Source organism: Lissotriton vulgaris, chromosome 12, assembly GCF_964263255.1.
Source record: "Lissotriton vulgaris chromosome 12, aLisVul1.2, whole genome shotgun sequence".
Lineage (NCBI taxonomy): Eukaryota > Metazoa > Chordata > Amphibia > Caudata > Salamandridae > Lissotriton > Lissotriton vulgaris.
Genome location: NC_141700.1, coordinates 169,408,747 through 169,429,920, shown reverse-complemented (window position 1 = coordinate 169,429,920; position 21,174 = coordinate 169,408,747). Strand labels below are relative to the sequence as shown.

The following is a 21,174-nucleotide window of genomic DNA, read 5'->3' as shown; positions in this document are numbered from 1 at the left end:
AGTTTCAAGCAGCGTTCTACGCTAGCTCTGCGGTAACCTCATACCAAAACACTGCTGGACGTACCTTTCAATATTTTTGGGTCCGTGTATGGGCCATCCCTATGGTGCGGTGAAGTCTTTTTGGACCTGGGGGGAAGGCGGGGATAGGATTACTATCATTGTGCTTCTATCGTAATCTCACTGGGCAAAGAACATTGTGAAATCATTCCTACCTTATTCGCGTGCACCGCGAGCTTAGGGAGCCGCTGGCTCCGTTGTCAGCTGATTTCGCTCGGGTTCTGTTTGGACGGATCCCGTGTATAGTTCCGTGTTTTCTCTCTAGTCGCGCACTGTTTAAGAAAACGGGGGAATCAGTTTGTGTCCCTGTAGCGGGCAGCGTTTGTATCTAAAAACCTTCTATTCGGCTCACCTCGTTTGCCGCGACTTGCTCCCACTCAGACTCCGTTCGCTATGGAAGGCGGCGGCCTGGTTGCTTGGTAACTAAAAAGCAATTCTGGGACCGTAGGTGTTCTGGGATATGTAGTTCAATGTGAATGCGCTAAGTGCAACAGATTACGGAAGCATTATTCTAACTTCCCTAATGTTCTACCCTTCAGTCAAGGGGGCCATAACAACCCTCGTGGAGCCCCACGCAAATATGACATTATAGCCTGGACACTTCGGAAAGTGAGTTTAATCCATTTTGTGTGCTGTTAAATTTTAGAATGAGGTATGCCTCTTTCCTAAGAAGTGTTTCTTCAATGTCAATTGGACCCTTATTGCCACTTGGCGCTATTGTCCAGAGTACAGTCCATTTAAAGTCCATTTCACTGTGGTTTAAATCCAGGAAGTGTTGGACCATAGGAGCGCTTACAACTTTCCTCTTGATTCTTGATCTGTGTTGAGTGACCCGGCTGTTGACCTGTTGGGTAGTTTTACCTATATAGATCTTCTGGCAATCACAAATGATCGCATATACCACGTTTCGTGTTTTGCAGTTAGAAAAACAGGCATGTTTACATTTAATACCCCTATGGTCAAACTCAGACCCTTCAATTGTGGAGTCGCATGATATGCAGTTTCCACACTTGTGGTGTCCTTCAATTGGTTTAAGGCCCCATATTGATAGTAAGTCACTTTTGGGCTTTGGGGTTGTCACGTGACTTACTATCAATATGGGGCCTTAAACCAAACGTGGTATATGCGATCATTTGTGATTGCCAGAAGATCTATATAGGTAAAACTACCCAACAGGTCAACAGCCGGGTCACTCAACACAGATCAAGAATCAAGAGGAAAGTTGTAAGCGCTCCTATGGTCCAACACTTCCTGGATTTAAACCACAGTGAAATGGACTTTAAATGGACTGTACTCTGGACAATAGCGCCAAGTGGCAATAAGGGTCCAATTGACATTGAAGAAACACTTCTTAGGAAAGAGGCATACCTCATTCTAAAATTTAACAGCACACAAAATGGATTAAACTCACTTTCCGAAGTGTCCAGGCTATAATGTCATATTTGTGTGGGGCTCCACGAGGGTTGTTATGGCCCCCTTGACTGAAGGGTAGAACATTAGGGAAGTTAGAATAATGCTTCCGTAATCTGTTGCACTTAGCGCATTCACATTGAACTACATATCCCAGAACACCTACGGTCCCAGAATTGCTTTTTAGTTACCAAGCAACCAGGCCGCCGCCTTCCATAGCGAACGGAGTCTGAGTGGGAGCAAGTCGCGGCAAACGAGGTGAGCCGAATAGAAGGTTTTTAGATACAAACGCTGCCCGCTACAGGGACACAAACTGATTCCCCCGTTTTCTTAAACAGTGCGCGACTAGAGAGAAAACACGGAACTATACACGGGATCCGTCCAAACAGAACCCGAGCGAAATCAGCTGACAACGGAGCCAGCGGCTCCCTAAGCTCGCGGTGCACGCGAATAAGGTAGGAATGATTTCACAATGTTCTTTGCCCAGTGAGATTACGATAGAAGCACAATGATAGTAATCCTATCCCCGCCTTCCCCCCAGGTCCAAAAAGACTTCACCGCACCATAGGGATGGCCCATACACGGACCCAAAAATATTGAAAGGTACGTCCAGCAGTGTTTTGGTATGAGGTTACCGCAGAGCTAGCGTAGAACGCTGCTTGAAACTGACATTTTTAATTTAATTTCCTTTAGACGACAGTTCCAAAGATGCACAAACACCCATAGGATACCTACAGCGACAAATAAGGTACTATTACATTTGAATGTGGTACACCACTAGCAGTATAAAACAAGGAGGCCATAGACAATTACATTCACACACTGTTACCTTTCTCTTATATACATACAGACAGAAAGTGACAAGGCCCTGAAGAGAACCCATAACTACTGTTTGGAGTTCGAAACGCGTCGGCATGAAAGGAGATGAAATTCTTGATCATTGAGAGCTTTAAACTCACATCATTTGTGCAATGTGACATCTCCTTGTTAATGTGATTCTGTCTAATACTGTTCTTAAAATTTCGTTCATTGATGGTCATTGAGGCTTGTAAATTTGACTTGCCTTTTTTGAACAGTCTGAAATTGGTACAATTGTTGTGTATGTTTCACCTTGTGATTTTGTTCACTTTATAAATGTTGTATTATAGTTGATGTACTTATGTGTTATACGTGTAGTGTTCCTTCTCTGTCATGAGAAGTTATGATTTTTTCATAAAAAGATTTGAAAACAAAGGTAAATAAAATACCTAACATATCTGACCAAAGTTGATGTGTTGCCTATAACCAAGGGCTAATGGAATAAGTGGGGCGGCAATTTTTGGTGTCAAAAGTATTTACAGGGTCCAGCCTTCCCCATTTTCTAAGGACCTAACTCCTTTCTACTTTCTAAAAGTGGCATATTTAAACACCCAATTAAAAAAACATCTTTAGTAAAAGATATGTTATTAAATTCTGTGTTCAGAGAGCCTAAACTTTATTTTTCTGTCTTATCCCTATGGGAAGATATGCTTGTCAAATTTGACAAAGCATTCCCCATTCTGTCATATGGGGCAAGACAGTCTTTCAATAGCGAAAAACGAAGTTAGCAGTATTTCACTATCAGGACATTTTACACACATCAGTGCATGTCCTACCTTTCACATACTGCCAAGTCGACATGGCAGTTAACAAACTGTGCACAGGCACTCCACTGGCAGGTCTGAGACATCTTATCTGGACTACTCATGTGGGTGGCACAATCAGTGCTGCAGGCCCACTAGTAGCATTTGATTTACTAGCCCTGGCACACTTAGTGCCCTTTACTAGGGACCTACTAGTAAATCAAATATGCCAATCAGGGAGAACCAATTATAATAACAATTTACACAGAGAGCATACACACTTTAGCACTGATTAGCAGTGGTAAAGTGCCCAGAGTCCTAAATCCAACAACAGCAGGTCAGGAAAAAACAGGAGGAAGAAGCAAAAAGTTTGGGGATAGCCCCGCAAAAGGGGCCAAGTCCAACATGCACATATGCCTCCTTGCACCTGAGCCATAACTGACCTGTATGAGTGCAAATTTCTGTGATGTTCACTGTATTCTGAGTTTTACTATGCCATTATGTATGCTGTGCCTGCAGTCAAACTATCTATGAATACTTTGCAGAAAAGACTATAACACACCAAAAGAACTGAAACTTGCTTTGCTTTGAAATATATATTTGAACGATTTTCTTTTTTCCAGCTGCTGTTGAAACCTAAGTTCAGTGGTGTTGAAAAAATTAAAACTATTGGAAGCACATACATGGCAGCAGCAGGACTCAGTATTACACCTGGGCAGGAGAATAACCAGGTATGGCACTGTTAAGTGTTTCAAAGCTCTTATGTATTGTGAAGGGTTTAACGGCAGTTGGGGTGAGAGAGACACTGATTGCATATATTCTTCATTAAAGTAAAACAATTAAAAGTTCTTAGAAACCATGCACTCAAATACAAAAGATATTAATATTTAGGTGTGACCGAGTCAGAACTTTCAGTAACAAGTCCCTGTGATGTGCATTACAGACACTGCCAAAATCACAGATATGGCTTGGTGTGCAAACAGAGTACTTGTATTTTTTCTTGTGAGAAGGTGGTTCTGACCATCTGAGCCAACAGATTTTCGCTTTTTGAACACCTGATTTTTGAGCTTTTACAGTGGGAGAGCCTCGTAAGCCGGACTCATCCACAGTGAACTCATGATGAAATGGACTGCATGTGGATTTCACAGGTGTCTTTCTTGTGAGATATGGCTGCTGAATTGCCACCAGGGTAAGGGGCACCGGACTGGTTACATGTGCACACATGTGGACACCTGTGTAAGGGCTGCACAGGGGAGATTCCTGTTGTGTGCAGCCCAGGAGCTGGTACAAATAGAATGGTGTGGAAGGGATTATGCAGAGTTAGATGGTGACATGGAATAGGCTTTATAATGTGGGATGACACATATAAGGGCAAGTCAGTGTGCTTTTCTGTTTCACTGTAGGGGCACTCCATTAATCTCCCACGGAGACAGAGACCACATGGAGAAGTTTCAGTTCCCTATGGCCTACAAATTCCAGACATGTACCAAAGTGCACTGTAAATTGTGTAAAAATAGGTATTCTGCGGAGTCCAGAGCCATATCTGTACTGCTAATGGGTCATTCAGAAATGCCATATTCCTCTGACTCAGCTCATAACCAGAGCTCGGCCGGGTAAGACCCTGCCAGGCTGGATTGATTACCCACGCTGTATCATCAGAGGCCTAGCCCTTCACTGCAAGCATTCCCAATGGCGAAGGTGTTCTCTCTAGGAGGGAGAGATGGGGGTGAAGCTGCAGGTTATCAGTCAAAAGCTGTCACCTGGTGCCAGGCACCAGGCCTGCACTGAGCCCAAGCCATAAAGTCAGCAAGGGGGCTTTTCAGGGACCATGTGGCATGAGACCCCTGGATGATGCCATCTTGAAGTATCCCAGAGGCCTGAGCAGGAGCAGAAGCAAAGAGGTGACTTGTCACTGCAGGATAGGGCAGAAGTGCCTTCCTACCAGCCCCCTTCAATTCCTCTTAAAAAGTCTTGCACAGGAAGAGGAGCTCTCTCTGGGGTGTGGTCTTGCTGAAGAAGAATGGTGAAGGAACCTGACATCACGGGTAGTAGGAAGGAGCAACCCCCTGACTGCCCCAGGACTCTGGACTGTGTCTTTGAGGCAGTACAGGGCCAGTGAGAAGAAGCCTGGGCCTCTGCGCATGGAGAAGAGAGGCCCAGAAGGAGTGCCAGGTGAAAGGCTGGCGCAGGGAGCCAGTGAAGGCAGCTCCTTGCCGAGTCATCCTTTTCGAGGCCTCGAGGGTGGTGAAGAGTGCTCCATATGGCTAGGGCTGGTCACCAGGAGCAGGAAGAGACAGAGATTGTCAAAATAAACAGCACGTGGGCCGAGATATGCCCCCCCAAAAGTAGGCAACCTTTCACCTCCGAACAGACAGACGACGAAGCGCGTGGGGCTCTGCCACTGGTGTTTGATGTGCCCACAGGGTGGGTCAGGTCCTGGGGGCTGCCCACAGATGAAGGAGATGGTGGGGAGTGCAATCATCCCCCCTGAAGGTGCGTATAGGGCCCAGGCTTTCCATCCTGGGCCCCCGAAAAGTCAGGGAGTGCCGATGCACTCCCTGTGTAATGGCCCCGGGGGTGCCAAGAGCATACCAAGCCCCGACGAAAACTGAAGTCGGGGACCACCGTCGCACCCTTGTGAAGTAATGCCAAGGGCCCGGGGCCCACAACTCCAGGCCCCCACCAAAAAGGAAGCCGGGGAGCGCCATTGCGCTCCCGCCCTGTCAAGAAATTCCTAGGGCCCTGGACCCCCAGCTCTGGGCCCCACAGAAGAGGAAGTGGAGGAGCACCGTTGCACTCACGGTGAAGGTGGGTGGGGCCCAGGATCTTCCCTGGGCCCCGGATGCCGGAGGAAGGAGGATGGAGTGCCGTTGTCCTCCCCCGCAGCTGGAGGAAGAAGGGGGAGTGCCGTCGAACTCCCCCGAGGCCCCGCCCCTGTGGCATCATCCGTGTTTGCCGACTGGAGCGGGCGGACCAGAATGAAGAGCCTGCTACCATGGCAGCACGCAAGGGTGCTGGGCAGTCGAGGAGCCAGCGAGAGCAGCTGTGGGTGGGCTCCTCGAGCTGCTCTCCGACCTACCTGGATGCAGGGTGCCCGGGTGGTACCGGTCCCCTGGAGAGATGTGAATGCGGTGTGAGGCCGGCAAAGGGACAGCTGCTACTCAAGTATTCATGCGGTGGTGTGGAACGCACCCCATAATGCCTTGCCGTGCCTGGGAAGGCCTGAAGTGAAAACCTACCCGTTTTCAGCGCGTGGTGGCCCTAGGAGGCTGGGGTCACCTGCATTTGTTTACAAGGGTGCAGGGGGAGCTGCAGGAGCAACGCAGACTCCTGCAGCACAATAGTAGAACGTCTCACCATCAGCCTTTCGGGGCTTGAAGGAAAGAACCCTTCAAAGGTTATTCAAGTTTTCTTAAACCTACCTAATGCTGGAACTTTTGTTCTTCAGCTGGGAGCTGATGCTTAGGACTACATTGAGGTGTTAGGGGCTGAACATGGATTGTCTTCCTGGACTCATCCCCTAGAGGTGGAAAGGTGTAATTGCACAGGTGGTGCATTTACAAATGGTGTTCCTTATGGAGACTGTAAAATGTCAAATGATAAGTAATTGGGGAAGATGTTGCTAGGCATTCCTGCCAGGGTGTCTGGTTAGTACAGACTGGACAATTAATTATTGAGTGTTAATTCTGCATACCTGTAAATGGCGATAACTAGCCCACACCACCTCCCTTGAGTAAACTTTAAACTGCTCTGCAACTCTACCCTCTGAGATTCAGGTGCTACAATAGGGTGTTTTGGTTCCCAGTGAAGGACAAATGTCGACCCATTATTTGCGCAGGCCTCACAACTAATGCCTAGTTTTCCAAAATCCTCCTTCTCCGCTCTAATCTCTAGAGCAGGGGTTTCCTTTTCTGTAGTAAGAGCTAAACAATGTGCGCTTTGTTACCAGACACCCCCACACCCAGCTTTATTGACTTTATGCCTAGTGTCTACAGAGCCAGATATTAAGGTTTGAACAAAATACTTTGACTAGGGGTACCATGACAGGGCTGCCATGTGTGTCAGTGAGAGTGTGGTCCTTGGGGGTGTATGAACATGTGTGCGTTTGAATGGGATATATGTACATGCAGCCTTTGTTGTATGTTCTAGAAGCTTCTTCCACCTTCCAGAGGAAGGAGACCAAGTATAAAAAATAGGGCCCTCAGATCCACTCTTCAGTTCACTTTCTGAACCTTTGGAAGGGCTCTCAGAGGACTGACTGCTTCTGTGACCTCCTGTACTTGAAAGGATTGCTTTGATACTGGAGCTTGGCTTGAACCCTGAGGTACCAGCCCTGTATCTTCACCTGCACCCAGAACTTCCAGAGTGACTCCAAGAGCTTCTTTTCTGACCACCTGTTCAGAGCTACAGGAACACAAAAGACTCCCACCATCTTGAGCCCGAACCTGCACCTAGTCCGACTGTGTCCTGAACCCCAAGTGGTGTCCCACAAGTCCTGGACCCTTGCTTATGGTACTAAAGGTGCCCAGATAGCCAAAATAAAAAACTGAGAACTTTGAACATTTTTGGCTAAAAACTGCTCTGAGAACTGAGGGGGGACTGGTACCAACCTGCTCGTCTATCCACCGAAAGTGCATCTTCAGTAAGCCCCACTATGCGGCTGCTCCTACTACATTCTTCTCCACAGCAAGAAATCCTATTCAGCGGTCTTTTATCAAAGGGGAATTCAAGCCCCTGGAACTGTGTTTGGCTACAGACTCCTGCCTTGTTCTGTTGGAAATGTTCAACTTCCATTAAAGCAACTAAGCCAGAACGTAAAAATCTTCACCAAGGCTTCGTGACAAGGACGCTCCCTCCTCAGAAACTGCCTGCAGCATTGGCCCGCTGAATTTTACCTTCTCAGAACTTTTTTCTCAAAATGTCTTAAAAGTTTGAAGCCAAGTGCTTACAAGGCCCAATCCACTTCTTGATACTGAGCAGTGCTCCATCACGCACTGCCATATTATTTTTACTTTGATCCGGTCTTTTGCGATTTGATGTGCGCAGTAGGTGCTTTGATCTTTTAAGTGCTAGTTTTCACTAAACACTTTAAAAATTCATAACTTCTTCGGATTGGATTTTTGGTGTCAAAAAATGTATTAAAATGTACCCTATTTCTCTAAATTGGTATTTTTCTTGTGTTGCGTTTTCACTTTATTGCTGTTTGTGTGTTGCATAAATACTTAGCACATTGCCTCTAAGTTAAGCCGCTTGACTGCTTTTTATGCCAAGCTACCCAAGGTAAAGCACAGGTAAATTTAGTGACTTTTTGTGGTTCACCCTGCAAGAAATTGTGGCTGTTGCTTGACCAGGACACCCCAGTCAACCAACAACCCAATTTCTCATACACATTCACTTACAAAAAGTTAAAATACAGTTAATAATAGAACAGCTATGGTTAAAAAAAATAAAATTGAGAACTAATTAAATTCATGGTTAGCTGAGCAATAAGGAACTTGCACAACAGCCATCCAAACCATAGCTTGCATATAAAATGTTATTCTTACGACCGTGCAATATTTATACCAATATGTAAACTACATCCAAAAGCATAAGCTCATTCAATAACAAGGCATACTCAAACAAATAGGTAATACTATTTTCAAACACTCTCAGTGATAGTGTTATTAGTAATGTAATATGAGCTATACATATTTTGCTGAACATTCATCATAATAGCACCTTTGCCATTGTTTAATTAGCAAACCTCTTTATAAAAGCTAAAGCAAAATCTGAACATTCAAATTACAGCTAAGTTCCATTGATAGCTGAGAATTGAAGAAGTTTCAAACAACTCAGAGCTTCCTCATGTTTTGCTTCGCCATGGTTTAATGTTTTAAAAAAAATGTTGGACTTTTAAATTGCAATTTACATACACTGGAAGATGGATTTCACTGAAGTATCATTGTCAGTTCAACATTTGCAGTAGAAATAGTCCAGGACATGTTTCCCTATTTCCACTGCCCCATCCATTTTTCTTACCGCAATGCATTTCCAGCCTTGGTGGTACTTATTTTAGCTTCCCTTTCGCAATACCAAGTATAACTGTTTGCTTTTCTCCTTGCTAGCCATGCCTGCCTTTATATAAAGCCTCTATAGTTTGCATTGTAGTGCATGGTGGCCTAGAGTCTGGTGGATTGGTCCGTTTCATCAATATTCCGCCTGGATACTCAAGCCTAAGTGGCCAAGAAGATCAGAACCACCCTCACGTGGATGCAGGAGCTAGCCAGCAATATCGGGATCATAGCACAAATGTCCTGGACTCATTGTGGGGGGAGCGGGGGGGGGAGGAGCCCTGAATTCCAACGTATCCAGGATTACCCCAAAGAATGGAAGCCTCCGAAAGGGGATCAGGAGCAACTTCGGCTCATTCATGGTGAAAATCAATGATGTTAGGAATTCCGCTAATGTTCAGAGGTGGTCCTTTACAAATGCACCATGCCTGACTTCAGCAGCCATTCATTGAAGTACGGAAGTACAGCAATTCCCAACCACCTAAGATAGACAGAGACTGCTGTCATCTCTTTTGTGAACACCCGAAGAATGCTGGTGAGGCTGAAGAGGAGAACAGTAAACCTAAAATGCTCTTGGCCTGCCCTCACCTCCCCGCAGGTAATGACTGCGAGACTGCATGATGGGGAAATTGAAAATAAAGCAAGCTCAGGGTTACTATTCAGTCGCCCGGGTGTAACTCAGATAGGATCTGGGATCACGTCTTGAATCTGTCCTTTTGAAAGAGGGCTTTGATAGGACAGAGTTCCAAGATAGACCTGAGGCTCCCAACCCTTTTCAGATTGAGGAAAAAGCGAGAGTAACAAACCCCACATTTTTACAAGTTTGGTACCTTCTCTTTAGTATCTTTGGAGAACTGGTGCACCTCCTATAGAAGGATGGAAAGATATTTGGAGGGAAGGAAAGAAAGGGTAAGACACAGCCACTGTGAAACATTTGTAAGATGCACCGGTCAGATGTGATGGATCGCAGGAAATGTTGGTTCCTGCCTCCCACTGGGTGGGCATGTGCTTCTGAGTACAAACTTAAACAGTTTGTTGGCAGGTGTAGCAGGGGAGGAGGAGTTAGAAGACTGGTCCCCTTACTGGTCTGCTTTTTGTTTCCTGGTTCCACAGCCCAGAAAGGCCTGCGTTTCCTGCTCCATCATTGCTTTTGAAGGCTGTTTTTGTCTACATAGCTTTACTGTCTTTAAAGCCTTACAGACCAGAGTCTGCGTCTGACCGTAAAAGCTGGTCCATCAAAAGGCTTGTCCTTTAGTGAAGCCGGCACATTGCCGGAGAAGACAGTGGACCTCATCAAGGCATGTTAATGATGAACCACATTTGTACCAACTGCCTTGCCAATGCAATCCGTGGTATCGAAACCTAAATGGATAACATATTTGGCATTGTTTGTCCATTATGTATCATTTGGGCCGGTATGCCTCAAAGGTCCTCCGGGAGTGCTGGCAAGATCTTCTTGGCCATGTGCCAAAGTGCAATGGTGTACGGCCCATCAGACAAACTGCGTTGACAGAAAACACTACCAACCTGGCTGAAGAAAACATGTTTGCTAAAGTAGTTAATCCTTTTAAAGTCCCTTTCTGGAGAACTGATGGGAATGAATTAGGATTGACCTTAATGATTGAGGCCTGCTCAATAAGGCTCTCTAGAGTTGGATACTTGGTGAGAAAATCTGAGTCATGAGTTGCTGGTCTGTGACGTCTGGCCATCTGGCGGGACAGAACATGGTTTTGACTAGTAGGTATCATTACATGGAAATAAACGCTCAGATATTGCAGGCCCCAGCTGCAAAATGTATGTGAAAACATTTGTCTCAGTGGATGCCCAGGGTTAGAGTCAAGTTGCATGACAACTGGCTGCCATTTTGTAATCTTGTAGTGCAACATCAGTTGAGCTCAGGTAGATGTTGTTTTGGGATCGAATATAGGTGTGGCTGCAGCATCCAAGTGGAAGTGTGTTATTGGGATCAGCACCGACCTGGTTGTGGGTCACAAGAGCACAGACAGTGCCATGGAAAGGACCCCTGGAAGTACCACGAAAGGAGGACCCGCAGGTCCTTGGGCTCCAAAGGCAGCAGGAAGCTCACTGAATATCTGTAGCATGACCTCTTTGAAGGCCTCATACTGCTGCAGGTTCAAAAAGAGCCTGGAAAACTCTGGGCACATCAGGATCAGCTGAGAAATTGACTTCGTGACCTATGACCCTGACAGAGTTTGACTTGCATCTTTACACCCCTCGCCTTACCTTTGGAGTTGGAGCGGCAGGATGGGGGTGAGTCCCACTTTGCTTTTTTATGCTTACATTTAGACTTAAACTTACCAAAAGACTTTGAGTGGGAAGTTTAGTGGTCGTCGGAATGCCCCCATGATCGCGACAGAGTACTGATCCACAACATGGAGCAGGACCTACGCAAAGGCTGGGACTGCTTCTTGTTCTTGGCAATGTACAGTTTCCCACCTGCTCTCAAATTGCCTTCAGGTACAGAAGGACACACGTATCACATGACCTAGTCATGTCCTGAGACTAGACACTAAAGACCCACCTTTTGCCGATCTTTGACAGCCATTTACTTCCTGCTGTCGCTGCACAACTTGAATCCTGACGTTTTCGGTGGGGGGATTGTTCACTAGCACAATTTTGTTTTAGAAATCCCTGCGGAAAACCAAAAATTCAGGAGCGGCTCTGCATTGAAAGGTGCTAAAAGGAAGGAACTGATCTCAATGGCAAGGGAGGCAATTATGTGGGGCTCAGCTTTGTTACTTCTGTGGCAATATGGAGCAATGGTTGAGCCGTACAGTGCTACCTAGCAGCACACAGGAGTATTACTATGAAAAATCTCCAGATCTAGTTTGATGCCTGGGGAATATTCGAAGGTGAAGAAAATGCAATTAGAAGAATCCATCAGAAAGTAATGCCTCGCAGAATTCTGGTGAGTTAGGTTCCCTTCTTGAGATTTTTCTCCCGGTTGGGCTCTTCATCAAACCAAGTCACCACCTGTTGTAATTTCACTGCTGTGTGATATAGGGGTAAGTTGGGCAGTCATTGCCCTCCTTTTGCCCATGGGAGCTTCTGAGCTGCCAGTTGGCTATACGCGTACACCAAAACCATTAAGTTTAATTTGCTTCCTCGGCTTTGAGAACATAAGGCAACATGGTAGAAAGACCATTTTAGCCTCTGATTCTTCCCATACTAGATTATGGCAGTGATTTCCAAAATTCTACTGAACGCCTCAGTCCCTCCAAAAAACTTCCCATGTTCAGTAAGCACTGCTCCTGTCTAACATTACATTGTATGCCCAAGTGTGTTCCTATGTCAGAAGAACATGCTTTTCCAGTCCTTGAATAACCCCAGGTGTAAATAAGTGTAATGTTCCCCAGTTACTGAGTAAGCTTGAGACCTGTCCTGGATAATAGAAACTGACTGGTCCATATCACTTAAATACACTAATGTATTGTCAGTGTACAATATCACATGCGTTCTTTCACCCAGCTGTGTCTGCCCATCCCCCCCCCCCCCCTGCTAGATTTGAGTGTAATTTACACCCTAGCATCTCCATAGCCCGTTAAAAAAACATTGCAGACAGGGGGTATCCCTGGTTGGTACCCCTTCCTAGCTTCCAAATTTTTTGAGATCCATCTGTTTACTTGGATTCTGAGTGTTGATTCTGTATTAACAACATGAACCATCTTAGAATGTTTCGGGCGAATTCCATCTTTTCCATGACTAACCATATGTATTCTCAACCCACTGTGTCAAATGTATACTCAACGTCATGCATCACTAGAGTGTAGATGTGTGAATCATCTAATATCATGCTTCTATTCAGGACAAAGCAGAATTGATTGTTAATTGTTTTGTCTAAAAGCCAAACACAACCAAAATATTCTGGATACAATCTGTTCTAAATTATTGTGATTGTCTTGCTGGCAGTAGCTGCAGCAATCTCGGAGCATAACCACTGCATATTGTTCAATTAACCATTAACTCAGGGATGCTGTCAGGGTCTAATACAAACTATGTCTGACTGGCATTTACTTCAACAATCTCTGTTTTTTATAACCAGAATGAGATTTTTAAGAAAGCAAAACCTGATGTCTCTGAACCTCTTAACTACATAATTAAATACAATTCTCTTTTTTTCACTGCACACACTCCAGCTTAGTACTTCAGGCCCTCATTATGAGTGTCCCTTTTATTCTGATAATGACGGGTACCCATCCCATCGCAATTTTATTGAAGATCTTAAGTGAATATTTGTGATATATTTTGCAATGGCTCAACAAGTGAACTGAGGCTTTGTGTTAATCATATTTTCCCACAGGATGTAGAAAAACTACATGCTCAAATTGGAATCATGGTAGAGTATGCCATTGCTTTGATGAGTAAATTGGATGGAATTAACAGACATTCCTTCAACAATTTCCGACTGCGTGTTGGTAAGTTTTGAGTAATGAGAAACTTGAATGTATGGTTTTGCTAATGCATGCTAAAATCCTTCAGATGTAGCACCCAAATGACCAGCTAGTGTTTCGGCTTCTTTGTGTAACTATTACAAATTCTAAAAACTACTTGATCCTCATTTATAAAAAGAGCATCAATTTGTTAGGTTTCATAGAAACGTGCCATTTTGTAGCTTATAAAGGCTTCCAATCCTATACAGTTTATATATTTCCTTCTCTACTTTTAAAATATAAAACTTAAAGTTTCATCCGTTTCTTGCCTATTCAGCTCTTTTAGCAAGGCTTTGGAATAGCCTTGTTCAAGATTTTTTCTGAAAATCTGTCAATCTTTAAATGTCTGAACACACTCTGTGTGCGAATTTTCACTAATACAAGAAACTCTGAAATAATAAAACATAACAAAATTGTCCTATTGTAATCCCTTTTTCTTTTCTGGCTTTTCAGTTGTGGGGTGAAGCCTCATATACTGAGAGGCTGTGTATTACATTTTAACTACAAATCATAGGTTTTACTCACGCCTCTGAGCCAGCCTTGCTCACCCAGGCTCATGACATGATGTTTAGTTCTAGATATATTCATTCACAAAAAAATGCCTGCCATTGGTACTGTCTTGATCACTCTTTTCTAAAGTTATAGTAATACCTTCAATTTATACATTATGCATCACCTTTAAACTTTATGTATTCGTTACCTACAAACCAAAAAAGTACACAAAATAAAAAATTGCAAACTTCTACTTATACCTTTGATTTATAATTTAAGTAACGCATTCAAATTATTATCACTGACACATCCCCATACACAGTGTATTCAACTATGTAGGCAGACTACATTAACTATAACTTACCACTGTACCATGCATTGTGTTCTCCCAAACTATATTATTTGTGATGTCATAATTATTATTATAAATACTGTTATTTCAAATGGTGTGATATACAACTGAATAAGCAGTGCATGGAGAAGGTGCAAGTTGTACTTAATGTAGTGTGGCTACAGAGTTGAATACATTGTGTATGGAGGTGCGCACGTTCTAATAATATGAAGGTGTATCATAAATATTAAACTAAAAGGTATGAGTAGAAGTTTACAATTTTTTATTTTTGTGTAGTTTACGTTTCGTTTGTAGTTATAGAATAAATAAAGTTATATGAATTTAAAGGTGGTGCCTAGTGTATAAACTGGAGGTTTAACTAGAACTTTAGAATTTGTAATGTTTATGTATTTTAAGTTAGTTTTATGTAAAAAGAAAAAGTGGAGTGATGTACACTGGAGTGGCATAGAGTAGAATAACAGAGTGTAGTGTCTTAGAGTGGAGTTGATTACAGTGGAATAGCGTACAGTGGAGTGGCATAGAATGGAATGGCGTAGATTGTAACAGCGTACAGTGAAGCGACGTAGATTAGTGTAGTGGACTTTTGTAATTGAAACAGATGTAGCATGAAAGTGTGTGAATGGATGTAGATGTAATGTGGCTGAATATACATTGAGGTGTTAATGGTAAAATTTGGTAGTGTGTGTGAATGGTGTAAGTAGTGTTAAAGTTATACATAAAAAAACGTAGTTATATATTGTGCTGCGGTACAGGTGGATGAGAAGATATTATATGGTTGGCTAATGGCTGTGTTTACCAAAGGTAAAAAACAGCCATGTAGTTTTTGCCACAGTTTGGCTGCGTTCCGCTGCTTTCTGGGTTAGTCTTAGTTATAGGTAAGTAGTAGGTTTTATTGTGGCTCACTACCGATTACCACTTTATTAAAGTTCAGGGAGTACTGCCCATCTATTAACCTTTTCTTTTATGTGGTGAGGTAATTTGTAACATGATATACCTGTATAACTATAATTGGTACATTTCAGTGGTTTTGTATGTTTAAATCTTTGTTGTCACTCACATTCTCACCTAACTATAACATTACTTTAACCTTTGATTTTTCTCAGTGAATTTCTAAGATTTTTGAAAAAATCTTTTAGCATAAAGTAATATTATGTAATCCTACATAAAGGCCACCTCCCCTAACCACGCCACAGCCTTTGGCTTGTGCTCCCATCTCCCCAAGCCACTTTGGGCCCGGACTGCATCCCCTGGAACTCAACAATATTCATACAGGGGAAAGTAGCCTTCCTCCCCAAGCCAGAAAGGATCCCATCCCCAGGCTATTAAGTGGATGGGGGCAATCCTCCCCCGCCATTTAGCCAATAATGGTCCGGGGATCCCATCCATGGGACCAAACAATACATGTAACGGGGAAGGGTAGTGCATGGCCCCCTCTCCCCAGAGCCAATAGTGGCCCCAAGGACGCCATCCCCGGGGCCAAGACATATATTTAAGGGAAGGGGGCACACAGCGCCCCTCTCGAGCTTTAAAAGGCCCTGGGGCCCCAGGGTCAAATCGTGACAAAAATGGAAGGGGGGACTCTGAACACCCCCCCCCAACCCATTGTTGCCCCCGTAACCCCATCCCCCTGACTATCTAGATTAAAGTTGGGTTCCCCGGTGCCCACCCACCAAGCACCATGTTGGGGGCTCGAAGGGGCACCAGGGCCTCCGCAGGCTCCCCCTATACTGCGGTAGCCGGCACTGTTCCCATCCGGAGAAGCTGTTTTTTTGCATGCTCCCTTGGGTGGGAAAATATCTGTTTCCCTGCCTGCAACAGTGGGGGCTGGGAAACATAAGTCTGCTCCCACCTGGCAGGGGCATTTTTAAATCTCCTGCCAGCTGGGAGCAGGCTTAACTTCCATGCCTGCACTGTTTCAGGCAAGAAAGACATGTTGACTCCCCCTTCATAGAAGATTTATAAATGCTCCTGCCAGGCAGGAGCAAATACACGTTTCTGTGCCTGCATCAGTGCAGACAGGGAAGCTACTCTGTTGCAGTGGCGGGTCCTGAGGGATGGGGTCTCTGAAGCCTTGTAAAGCTCAAGGAGGGGTGGGGGAGTCGTGCATTACCCATCTCATTTTTGGTTGAATATAGCCACGAGGAATGGGTTCCTCTGGGTCTTTTTAGGCTAGATGAGTAGGGAAGTGAAGAAAGTGAAGGGAGGGGAGTGGGTGGCTCCCCCCCCCTTTTTTTTTTTGCACCTTTCGGCCCCAGAGATGGGTCTTTAGGCTGCGTGCACCCCTCCCTTCACTTGCACATCAGCCCCTGGAGGATGGAGTCCCGGAGCCTCCCCCCCCCTACTCAATTTAAAAAAAAAAAAAATACAATTTGCACCACTGCCGGGCCCAGGCCCTTCCTGTGAGGGTTTTAGGGAAAAAAACACTTTAACAAACTTTGCCGCAAATATTCTATAAAATGAAAAGAAAAAACAACAACTAGCTTTTTTGACTCTAGGCGGGATTTATATGGGACCCCCACCACCAGGCCTCGAGAATCAGGGTATCCCTACTCTGCCCCATGCCTATTTTTGCACCTTTTATTACTTTTTTTGGACTCTGACTGAATCCCCGAGTCCTAAGATGGCTGCCGCCATATCATTGTTAGTGTGGTGGCAGCCAGTCAATTCTCCCCAAGACATCTGTTGGGTCCGCGGAGCCTCCACAGCGTTAAATATATAACATTGTTTAGCATTAATTGCTCATCAACTACTTAACAGATTTACAACACATTATAAAAGCACTGTTTCTGGACCAAGATCTAGCTTCCTGCCTAATTTGGTGTAAATTTGTTCTGTAGTTTGGACTGTAGCTGTGTCTAAAGTTCCTATGGAAAAATGAATTGAGAAAACACATTTTAGGACCCCCCATTTTTCTTGGCTCCTGAAATTTTCAATGCGCAAGCTAAAAGTAGGAATTTTTTGGAAAGTTTTGTGAAGATCTGCCTAATGGGACCACAGTTTTTAGCAACACAAAAAAGGTATTTCCTATGAAAACACGATCCTAATTAGAACGCTCCAATTGCAGTGGGTTATAGAGAGACAGAGACAAGCACATTACATTTAGAATCATGTCTCTTTATTGGCTGAACATTTTTTTAGAGCGGAGACAACCAGAACTTAGACACCAACCTGTACACCAAAAAGACAGTCTCTTTTGTCTTCTGGTTGATCACTTCTCAGTACTTTCCAACATTTCTCTTGCTCTCTCCACATCCTATCCACATTTCTCAGCCACCTTGGGATCAAGATGGCCCTTCTGTCTGTTGGCTTTTTTGAACTCTCTCCTTGAATATATAGAGTTTATCTGGTTTTTCATATTCGAAATGCATGGCAAAGCATTGAGCATTGCATCCTTCCTTGTGTATCGTCTATTTTTGTATTCATTATTTATTTTCATTAAATTAGGGATTTCCAAATACCATTGCAATAAAAAATGAATGCCTGTCAATTATTTTTATTCAGGCATAAATCATGGACCTGTGATAGCTGGTGTGATTGGTGCTCGCAAACCTCAGTATGATATTTGGGGGAACGCTGTTAATGTGGCCAGCAGGATGGAGAGCACAGGTGAACTCGGAAAAATTCAGGTAATGGACTGACATGAGCCTATTCCGTTAATGACAAAAGTTGATAGCTTCTGTAAGCTACATAAAGACTTTCCCTTCTGTTGCAGGTTACCGAAGAGACCAGCAATGTTTTACAGGGTCTTGGGTATTCTTGTGAATGCAGAGGACTGATCAATGTCAAAGGGAAAGGAGAGTTAAAGACCTACTTTGTGTGCACGGACACAGCAAAATCCCAGAGCATTGGATTCAACTGTTGATGCCAAAAAAGATCATGCATTGCTCAAATCAACATTCCTGTTCGCCTGTGTAACTTATGAAGCTGCCTAACAGCAGGGCAAAGAAAGACTAGATAGTGATGTCCAAGAATACTAAAGGTTCCGCTAACAAGAGAGACATGGAGGCATATGGACCTATAGACTATTTGGGCTGAGCTACTTTCGAAGTGGTGGAATGTGCGTCTTATGTTGAACTTGTGGCGAGTGGGAGGAAACACCGCCTCTATTCCCTGGATCACCTAGATTCACCACTTATTGCCTTGAAGAAGATAACTTATTTTTTCTCGCCTTAAAGAACCGTGACTTAAAGTGTATTTTTTTTTGGTTTGTGACTCGAAAGGCTTTAGAAAGTCAGAAATAATTTTAATATCCAGTATTGGACCATACCGTGTTTTACAGACTACTGGCCTACTTTAAAAGCGTGCTGCCTTTTTATGTCGAGTTTTCTGAAATAATGTTGTTCATTCTTAAAATGCGCAAGTCTGCAGATTAATATTCAGATAATCTCCAGCTTCCAAGTCATAGATGATATAATAACGATCTGTTGTCCATTCCTACAAAAGTGATGTTTTGCATTCATCTCACAGAGAGATATTGGTCTGCTACATACATACTGCATACTCATTGTTAATTGAAAAAACTGTCAGTTGCTTTAGTTATTTGGGATGCCTGTTTTTTACGTGACACTTGTTTTTCCAGATGCTATATTATGTGTGGAGATTGTGTAAGATGGTTATTTATTTTCCTACAGTTTTAATACTATATGTGGCAATCATTATTCATACAGACGTATAGCATTGTATCACTTGTCGAGAACCTGGAACGCATGATTTTTAACTTATTTTACCTGTAAAATATGTGAAAGATTTCGGGCCTATTTAGTTTAGCCAACAGGGATACTCAGTCAAAATATTACGGCTATACTGTCTGCTGTATCTAGAGGTGCCATAGGCTATACAGCCTATGGCACTTTTAAAACTGCCGCCACTTTTATAACTGAGTATCCCATTCACCAGCCTCTAAATGGGCCCCTTGACTTGCCAGCAGAGCTTGGTCTTATTAAATAGGGATCGTCTCCAGATTCTGGGGATACTCAAATAGTGAAATTAGAAATGCCAAGAAAGATTGCAATGTAGAATTTTTCCTATATTTCGCTGGCAATTTGACCTTAGAGCCTCACTCCTTTCAGTGTGACTTGTAATTTGTTCTGTCCCTCTTTGTTGCTGTTTTGTTTGCATTACAACAGCCTTTGAAAGTTGGTTAGCCACAAATGTTACAACATAACACATAGAATGCATATTCTCTTCATTTACTATATGATGAACGTTTTGACTGAATAAATGTATACCTGGTCAGAAATGTCCCATTCTGAATGGTTCTTTTGGATCCAAAGGATGACTCTAGGAGCAGGTGCCAAGGGTAGTGAGTTGAGGTGAAACAATGGTTTATTAATACCTTTCCTTGTTTTCATTTCATATCACATTTATGGTGGTTTGTGATAGTTACAAAAGGAGGAGGCTCTGTTGTGGAGTGGGAGGTTGTTCCGCGCTTTAGGAGCTCTATAAAAGAACGCCCAGCCTTCTGATCTCATTCTGTGTATGCGTGGGGTGAGAATGAGTAGGAGTCTTGCGGAGCGGAGGTGTCTTGGTAGTTGATGGAAGGAGATGTGACTGTTCAGGTAGGTGGGGGCTGATTTGTGTAGTGCCTCAAATGTATGTGTGAGGAGTTTGAATGGAGCACATTTGTGTATGGGGGTCCACTGTAGTTCCCTGTAGTGTGATGCGAGTTATGTGTGGGAGGTTGAAGACGAGTCTGGCTCCCAAGTTCTGAATGGATTGTAGTCTTGTAGCGAGTTGCTTGGTGATCCTGGCGTAGAGGGTGTACCCGTAGTCCAACTTGCTGGTGACCAGGGCGTGAGTGACAATTTTTCTAATGTTGTTTGGGAGCCTTTGAAGATCTTCCTCAGTATCTTTACGGTGTGAAACAAGATGTGTGGACTTACGTGCTCATGTCTAGTTTGCTGTGGATGATTATTCCAAGGTTGCTGATAATGTTCTGGGTGTGAGTCTGATTTCAGCTGGCCACCAGTTGGAGTCCCATGGTGAGATGTTGTTGCCAAAGATCACAATGTCTGTCTTATCAGTGCTGAGCTTGAGAACAGTTGGCTTTCTTCCAGTTAGCATGATCATGCAGGTAGGGAACTTGTTTCTTGAGTTGGGGGTCTTATCCGAGAGGGAAAGTATGAGTTGAGTATGTTCTGCATAGGAGAACATGTTGGCCAGCGGGTTCATGTATGTGTTGAAGAGGGTAGGGCTGAGCAATGAACCTTGAAGCACTCCTCAGATACGTTTGTGAGCTTCAGGGGAATAAGGTGCCAGGCTGACAGCTTGTGTTCTGTCTGTTAATACAGCACAGATAGCAGGCCCTTGGATGCCATCTTTGTTCAGGTGCCTGATGAGAATGGGGTGTGAGACTGTGCCAAATAGCCGCCATGTCTCCTTTGCTAAAGATCATGCAGATATCTGTGGTGGTGATGTGTGCTGTTTCTGTACTGTGGTTGGGCCTCAACCCAGACTGCGTGGCATTGAAGTGGTCAGTGAGGCATCAGTTGATTAGTTTTCCAAGATCTGTGCAAGTATGGTAGGAGGGTGATGGGTCTGTAGTTAGAAGTGTGGCTGGGTCAGGAGAGTGTTTCCTGAGCAGGGGCATGATGGTTGCATGTTTGTAAGTGTCCAGGAATATCTTTGGAGAAATTGAGGATGGGTGTTAGTGTTTCGCTGATTAGTAGGAGTTCTGTAGTGAAGGCTTGGTGGGGGCAAGGGTCAGATGGTGCCCCCCCCCCCCCCCACTGAGTGGATGGTCTTCGTAGTAGCAGCCA

The 21,174-nt window shown here is 44.0% G+C and overlaps 1 protein-coding gene across 3 annotated transcripts in view; it reads left to right on the top strand.

Moving 5' to 3' along the window:
* The window catches only part of ADCY7 (adenylate cyclase 7), a 565,990-nt gene extending 546,335 nt beyond the window's left edge, over positions 1-19,655 (top strand). For all 3 annotated transcript variants that reach the window (XM_086947700.1, XM_086947702.1, XM_086947701.1), the window contains exons 23-26: positions 3,692-3,799; positions 13,443-13,557; positions 17,918-18,042; positions 18,129-19,655. In XM_086947700.1, coding sequence (XP_086803826.1) covers positions 3,692-3,799; positions 13,443-13,557; positions 17,918-18,042; positions 18,129-18,278 — 498 coding nt within the window. In that variant the 3' untranslated portion in view covers positions 18,279-19,655. The remainder of the gene's footprint in view (positions 1-3,691; positions 3,800-13,442; positions 13,558-17,917; positions 18,043-18,128) is intronic.
* The last annotated feature ends 1,519 nt before the right edge of the window (positions 19,656-21,174 follow it).